Source organism: Dromaius novaehollandiae, unplaced genomic scaffold, assembly GCF_036370855.1.
Source record: "Dromaius novaehollandiae isolate bDroNov1 unplaced genomic scaffold, bDroNov1.hap1 HAP1_SCAFFOLD_56, whole genome shotgun sequence".
NCBI lineage: Eukaryota > Metazoa > Chordata > Aves > Casuariiformes > Dromaiidae > Dromaius > Dromaius novaehollandiae.
Genome location: NW_026991304.1, coordinates 1,077,976 through 1,085,425, shown reverse-complemented (window position 1 = coordinate 1,085,425; position 7,450 = coordinate 1,077,976). Strand labels below are relative to the sequence as shown.

At 59.1% G+C, this 7,450-nt stretch overlaps 1 protein-coding gene across 1 annotated transcript; it reads right to left on the bottom strand.

Moving 5' to 3' along the window:
* Nucleotides 1-5,230: 5,230 nt before the first annotated feature.
* Nucleotides 5,231-6,166, bottom strand: LOC135325751 (olfactory receptor 14J1-like). The gene has a single exon (XM_064503752.1). It carries the CDS (start codon nucleotides 6,164-6,166, stop codon nucleotides 5,231-5,233), a length of 936 nt encoding a protein of 311 aa, XP_064359822.1.
* Nucleotides 6,167-7,450: the final 1,284 nt, after the last annotated feature.

The following is a 7,450-nucleotide window of genomic DNA, read 5'->3' as shown; positions in this document are numbered from 1 at the left end:
GGGGATCTCCTGGCCCAGCTCTCGCAGACAGCCGTGACCTCCCTGCCCACAGCCTGGCCACACGGCTATTGCCGCCTGCAGCTGCCCCTGCCTCCCCCAAGGCTCAGCCAGCTCCTGAGCGGCCGCCCGGACTCACCCTGGGGCCTTGCGACGATCACAGTGCAGCAAAACACCCACTACGCACCAGTTACTGCCCCAAAATAAGATCAGCTTCTGCCTATGTAGCATCCAGCCCATCAAACTTAGGAATTGCAGAAAGGCCTGCAAGTAATTCTGGGCAACATCTCCTAACAGGAGGATTGCATGGGAGCAGCGACCATGGAGCTGGAGACAGCAGGGCCTCATGACCCAGCCACAGGGAGAAGCCTTCCCGCAACTCCCAAGTCTGGTTCCTGCCCCAGTGCTGAACACACCCAGCACATCCTCCACACCCCCAGGACAACAAGCACTCTCCTGCTTGGGGCCCTGACACTCTGAGACACGGGGAAGGACTGCGGCAAGGGCATCTCAGCGGGTGGAACCAGCAGGGCCGGGATTCAGCAGCTCTGCAGCCCGGCCTGGGAGCAGGGCTAATGGCACCGGCCAGGGCAGCACTGGCCGCCCAGCAGCTGCCCAGGCCCTGCAGGAGCCCAGCAGCTCCCAGCACAGAGCTGCTCTGCAAACACCCTCCCGGCTGCTGCCAGGGCCGCAGGGCTGCGGCCCAGCAAGAGGCCCGGAGCAGCCGCAGCGGCTGGGGCCCAGCGGGACCCGCGGGGACAGCCTCTCTGCGAGCCCTGGGAAACGTACTGTTCAGGACAAAAGGGAACCTGTGGCAGGGCCCTGGCGAGGCCCCCAGAAGCCTGCTGCACTCCCATTGGCTGGCGGAACCATCAGTCCAGCCCAGCCTGCCCTCCTCCCCTTGCTGGCCAATTGGAGGGCAGCACTGGGGGCGATGCCATGGCAATGCTGGAGCCCTGTGTGACCCAGTGGGCAGCCTTTCCCCTCCCCTTCCTGCCCCTCCCCCGCGGTGGGGCGCCATGTTTTGGGTGGCAGCGCGGGGCCTGGTGGGGCCTGGGGGCAGCCCGGCGCCATGTTCCTGGGCAGTGCAGGGTCCCAGGGCCCGACTGCTGCCCCGCAGGGTCTGGGCTCTGCCGCAGGGGCCCTGCGGGGCTCCTGGTTGCCCCACTCCTGGGGGCTGTGCCGGGCGCGGGGGAGCAGCCCCGGGGCCAGTGCTGGTGCCAGCCCTGGTGCTGGTGTGGGGGCCCTGGGCATGGCTGGGGCAGTAGAGCCCACCGGCAACGTGCTGCTGCCCCCAGGCAGGGCAGGGCTGGGCAGGGCAGGGCCAAAGTGGAACCCACTCCCAGAGATACCTGGACCTGGATTGTCCCCTGCCATGAGGGGATGGAGCCACCGCAACAGGAGCCTTGGGGCTCAGGGCAACCCCAGTCCAGGCAGGACCCTCAGGCAGGGCTCTAGTGGCAGCCCCCAGCCCTGGCCAGCCACCTCCAAAGCCCAAGATCCACCAAGATCCACAGCTGTTTTTGGAATTAACAGTCTCTGGGCAACACCTTGGGAAGGAGCTCCCGAAGCCCTTACCCTCGGTGGAGAGCTGCAGGAGCACTGGGAACGAGGAACTGTGGTCTGGGCTGATGGTCTTGGTCCAGCAGTCCCCCATCTCGCTTGCCCCCTTGTCCTCGACTCTTCTGTCCAGCCAGAGGAAAAGGATATTCTTCCCTCTTGTCACCCAGAACCCCTCTCCAACATGTCCCTGTTCCTCTGCCTGCCAGTGAGCAGCCCCAACCTGGCCCTGCTGCCTCCTGTCCCCACCCCTTCTCATGGAGCAGCTCCAAAGGGCAGCGGTGGGGAGCATGTAAGCAGTGTTCAGCAGCTCCTGGGCCTCACAGGGAAGTGAGGACACTGCTGTGGCACCAGGGCGACCTCCCTTTGATGCAACACATCCCACTGTGACCTCAGCTCGTGTCATCTGGGGGCTCAGTAGGTCACTGCCATGGAGATGGCACAGACCAGGAAAGAACAGAGATTTCCCCTCAAGTTCTGGAAAGCAGTCACCTCCCTTCAGTTCCCAGTTATGTTCCAGAGTTTCTGATAAATCCTTCAGGAACATCTCCAGACAGTGACAAAGGCTATGAAATATCTTAAATGCAGCACTGGAGAGGTCACTTCTGCACCCCTGCACTGACAGGTCTCTGCACCGGGCAGACCTGTGTAGTAACCTGGGGGGTGGGGGTTCGTTTGAGGTTTGGTGTTTTCTGAAGACAGCAGAAAAGTCATATGGGATGAAACAGCACAAAGCCTGGCAATGCACTGAGATGCTTTGGTGAGCCTCAAAACTGATAACCACTGTGGGTCACTCTTGTTGTAGAAGTAGGAGGTTGGCCAGTATGGGACAGGATGCAGCCTTCGTCCCTGAGGCATCAAACAAGGCTCTTAGCTTTTAAAAGGTTTCTTGGTCTGCAGTGCTAAAGATAGAGATGATATGCCAGAAAAGAGTAAACATGCCCTTAACACACATCATGTGGAGGGCTTTATCTGGGACCATGGTCCCATTTCCCATGAATTTTGCCCAGCTTTTCTTCAGGCTGAGCCTGGGGAAAGGTGTTTCTCATCTCTGGAGCTCAGCTGATCCTTGGGCTTCTCAGCATGACCTCAAGGCAGTGCTTCTCCCCTGGGTACAGTCCCTGACCCCCAGGCCCTCCCTGGGACCCTAGGTCTCTTGGGGGCTGTACCGCCGTGGCTCCCTGTATCCCCCCACCACGGGCACCCTGGCTCTCCCAATGGGGCTGTACAGCCCTGGCACTCTGGATCTCCCACAGTTTGGACCCTGGGCTTCTCAGGACATGTCCACACACTGCAGGGCTGCTGCCAGGCTGCAGTGCAGAGCCTGGAAGGCAGTGCAATGTCCCTGGACCTGCATCACGAATCCAGTGCCACGGCCATGCAGCCGAGGGCAGGGGTCTTTGCCTCAATTTCCCTGCTCCTCCCCTGCTCTCAGCACCACTGCTGCTGTGCCCATGTCAAACCCTCCTGCCATCAGGCTGCCCCGGGGCCCAAGGCAGCTCCAGCTCCCTCCAGGGCTGCGCTGGAGCCTTTCAGGAGCGGGCTGAGGTGGGGCTGGCACTGCCAGGGTGGGTCGGGAGAGGGCAGCTCCCCTCTGCCACGCTGGGGCTGGGGCTGGGGCTGGGGCTGGGCACAGCATTTCCCTGGGGAGCTCCCTGAGGAGCCACTCCAGGGGATCCTCCACCTCTGCCCTGGCAGCAGCACCAGTGCTCAGGGTGCCCGGGTGGAAGTGCACAGACGGGGAAGGGGCAGGGGCTGCCCAGGAGGAGCATCGAGACCTTGTCCATGCATGCAGGGATGGAGTGAGGAAAGCCAGAGCTCGGCTAGAGCTGGAACCACAGACCTTGGACGTGGAAACAGCTAAGGTATTATTAAAAGACTTCTAAATGATCCCCCAGAGTCTGGGGGGTCTGAGCACCTGGCCCCTACCCAGCCCAGGCTATGCCCAATGTGGAGGTCAGCAGACACCGTGTTCCAGGATCTGCCAGGCTCTGGTGCAGAAGAGAGGCCATGCAAGGCTGGTCTTTTCCCCTCCGTCAGGATACGGAGACCTGCAGGAGGATGGAGCTGGCCATGGACCACCCCACAGCTGGGTGAGCAGCCAGTGCTGCAAAGGGGTGATGTGAGGGGCTGCTCTGGGACGATGGCCCTGGGGCAGCTTCCCCACTGTGTCCGTGCAACACAGGGAACAACCTGGGCTCTTGTAGTCTGCACCCACCATGTCCTGCTGCCTTTCCCAGCAGACCTGCATTTGCCTGCAAGCACATGGCTGCGTGCTCCCACACTGCCGTTCACACGCAGGAGCTGCCTGCTGGCATTTGTCCTCTCTGGGCCCTTTCCAGACCAAACCAGACCCTCCCCAGCTCTCCCCACCTCCCCTGCCCTCTCCGCAGCTGCTGGGGGGCAGAGAGGGGTGTCAGCCTCCCCACCAGCCCCACACCTGGGGGCCAGCAATGGCACAAGGAAATGGAGGCCAGGCACTCCATGTCTCCACTGCTCTCATGACCAGAGATCCTTAACCCTGGCTGCCTGCAGCCCCTCTGGGCAGCCCCTCTCCCCAGCACAGCACAAGAGACCTGGCCCCGGGGCTCCTCAGGCAGCTCCAGTGACAGAGCAGCCTGCCCGGAGCTGACACACACGGAAACAGGTTTTCATTTATTCCTCCCCACAAGCACACAGTTGCTCCTTTGCTCTTCTCTGGAGATGTCCCTGCTCCCCAGAGAGCCTTTCCCAGCTGAGTGTGTTCATGCTGGCCCAGCCAGCCATTCCTGCACCTCTGCCCTATGCTCCCTGCAGGGCCCCCGGGCTGGTGGTGCTGCTCTGCAGGGCAAGCAGATGTGCAGTGGTCCTGGGTGACTCCTCACTGGCCATGCTGGTCAGGGCAGACCCATCTGGACCAGCATCATTGCACCTGACAAGCCCTTCCCAGGGTCTGTAGCTGTGCAGGGTCCTTGGAGCAATCACAGGCCATTTCCAATGGTTCAGGGGTGTCCTTAGACCCAGTCTACTCCCTCTGCTGAGACTGCAGAGCCCTGATGTGGTGCATTCCCTGGTTTGGCCCTTTACCTTCGGGTGACTACACCTGGTTTGGGGGGTCTCCACTCACTGCCCATCCCAGGCACATGCTGCCCCTGGAGATGTCCTGTGCTCTCCGGGTGGCTCCATATTCCCTTCCAGAAGGATGGGCATCTGTCACCAGCGCTCTAATAGGTGGGACAGTCCCTGGCAGAGAGACCTCTTGACCACTCACCCTCTCCAGGGGCACTGGGCACCCACAAGTGAGGGCTCCCTCCAGCCCTCCTTCCCTCGCACATCACCCTCTGCGCGCATCCCCCTTAGCCAATGGAAATCCCAAGCACAGCAACAGGACCTTTTTGGGTGCAATTCCCTGAGTGCATTCTTGGCTCCAGCATGGGAAGAAGAGCCTTTTGTTCAGGTACAGTACTAAGTAGTACCCCTTTTATTACAGAGATGCTACTTGGGAGGCCACCTCTGACACAGTGATAGGCAGATTTACAGAAGGCCTCTGGGTTAGACAGATGGGCTTTGTGTCTTTGGAGAAGTGGGAGGAATTCAAACTTGTGCACAAATGTGACTATCGCAGACAGAATGTGCAATGCACAAGAGCGGCTGGAGATAAACAGGGAATTGCTTGTGAGGAGAGATGGGCAGCTCATTGCTGCTGAACTAGTACCAGCTGAAAGAGTTTCCTCACTGCCTCCTGGATCTCCTTGTTCCTCATGCTGTAGATGAGGGGGTTCAGTGTTGGAGGCACCACCGAGTACAGAACAGCCACCACCAGATCCAGAGCTGGGGAGGAGATGGAGGGGAGCTTCAGGTAGGCAAACATGCCAGTGCTGAGAAACAGGGAGACCACGGCCAGGTGTGGGAGGCACATGGAAAAGGCTTTGTGCCGGCCCTGCTCAGAGGGGATCCTCAGCACAACTGTGAAGATCTGCACATAGGACACCACAATGAAAACAAAACACCCAAAGAATAAACACGCAGTAACCACAAGAAGCTCCACTTCCCTGAGGTAGGAGTCTGCGCAGGAGAGCTTCAGGATCTGGGGGATTTCACAGAAGAACTGGTCCACTGTGTTGCCTTGGCAGAGTGGTATTGAAAATGTGTTAGCAGTGTGCAGGAGAGCATTGACAAAACCACTGGCCCAGGCAGCTGCTGCCATTTTCATACAAGCTCTGCTGCCCATGAGGGTCCCGTAGTGCAGGGGTTTGCAGATGGCAACGTAGCGGTCATAGGCCATGACAGTGAGGAGACAATACTCTGCTGAACAAAAGAAAAAGAAGAAAAAGACCTGAGCAACACACCCTGAGTAGGAAATGGCCCTGGTGTTGCTCAGGGAATTGGCCATGGATTTGGGGACAGTGGTGGAGATGGAGCCAAGGTCGAGGAGAGAGAGGTTGAGGAGGAAGAAGTACATGGGGGTGTGGAGGTGGTGGTCGCAGGCTATGGCTGTGATGATGAGGCCGTTGCCCAGGAGGGCAGCCAGGTAGATGCCCAGGAAGAGCAAGAAGTGCAAGAGCTGCAGCTCCCGTGTGTCCGTGAATGCCAACAGGAGGAACTCGTTGAAGGAGCTGCTGTTGGACATTTAATTCCCCTGGACACAGGGAGATTCTCTAAGGAAGAAGAGACGTTGACAAGTTAGGACAGACTTCTCTGAGCAAAACTTTCTCATAACCTACCCCAGACACACACACATTACCTCTCCCTGTCTCGATAGTACTGTCACTGAGCTCCATGGCTTGAGCTCTGGTTTGTGCTGGCTGAGTTTGCCATGAGGAGCAGGGGCCTATGCCCATGGGCTCCAAAGGAGTCAGCCCTGACCTACAGTGCCGTGTACATGGAAACAAGGGTAATCAAAATTTATATTCCCAGTTCCAGTCAGATTTAATCCACTCACAATAGTTTAAGGCTTGTTTTCTTTAGCTGACTCTGTCACATCTTGGAGGTAGAAATCCTCAGCATTGCTGCTGCACTCAGAGGGACCAGCTGTGATTCCAGAGAGGCAAAAGGATTCACTCTGGCTTTAGTGCAGAGGCAGGAGAGCTGGCCTCTCCATCTTGTTCTCAGCTGCCCTGTGCTCCCACATCAGAGGTGGAGGACAGTTGTACTCGTGTTACCCGAAATAGAAACGACACTGTAGAGAGCAGAGGAATCCACTTCCAAAGTGCCCACCAGCACTCTTCCTGAGGGTGTGTGAAAGAGGTCTCAGCCCTCCCCTTCTAGCCAGAAACACATCAGACTCCTTCCAGCTGCCCACAGCCAGCCTCCCAGCAGCATGTCCGTGGCCTCAGTATCTAGGTGGCTTCTCTATAGGGCACCTAGATTACACCCAGCTGCAATGGGAGAGCTGTGGCCTTCTGGAGGGCAGCTGCAACCCAGCCAGACACCCCAGGGAAATGGCAGCATGTCCTAAGGATGGGGTGTCCTGACGAGAGAGTTGGCTCATTCCCAGCCCCCCACACTGCACTGCCCAGAGCCCCACAGGCTAGAGGGGCACTTGGGCACCTCACTGTCAAGGACACGTCTGCATGGCAGGACCTGCAGGGTCAGTGTTGTCTGAACTGCATCAGAAACCCCCCTGCCCAGAGAGTCCAAGGGGAAGGACAAGGGCAGCATGGGCAGGTGGGAAACATGGAGCAATACCATGACATTTGTGCCCAGGGAGGCAGGGACAGGCAGGCACGGAGGGGCACTCAGGAGTGTCTCCTCTCCTGCATGTCCAGCTGCCGAGGAAACGACCCCTGCCCTGGACCCCACAGCCTTGAGAGCAGAGGGCTGTGCTGGCTGGCAGAGGAGAGGAGGTGCTGGAGCTGAGAGTTTCCTCTCACACCTTGACCATGACTCTGCTGCCTGGAGCCGTCCCTGCGGG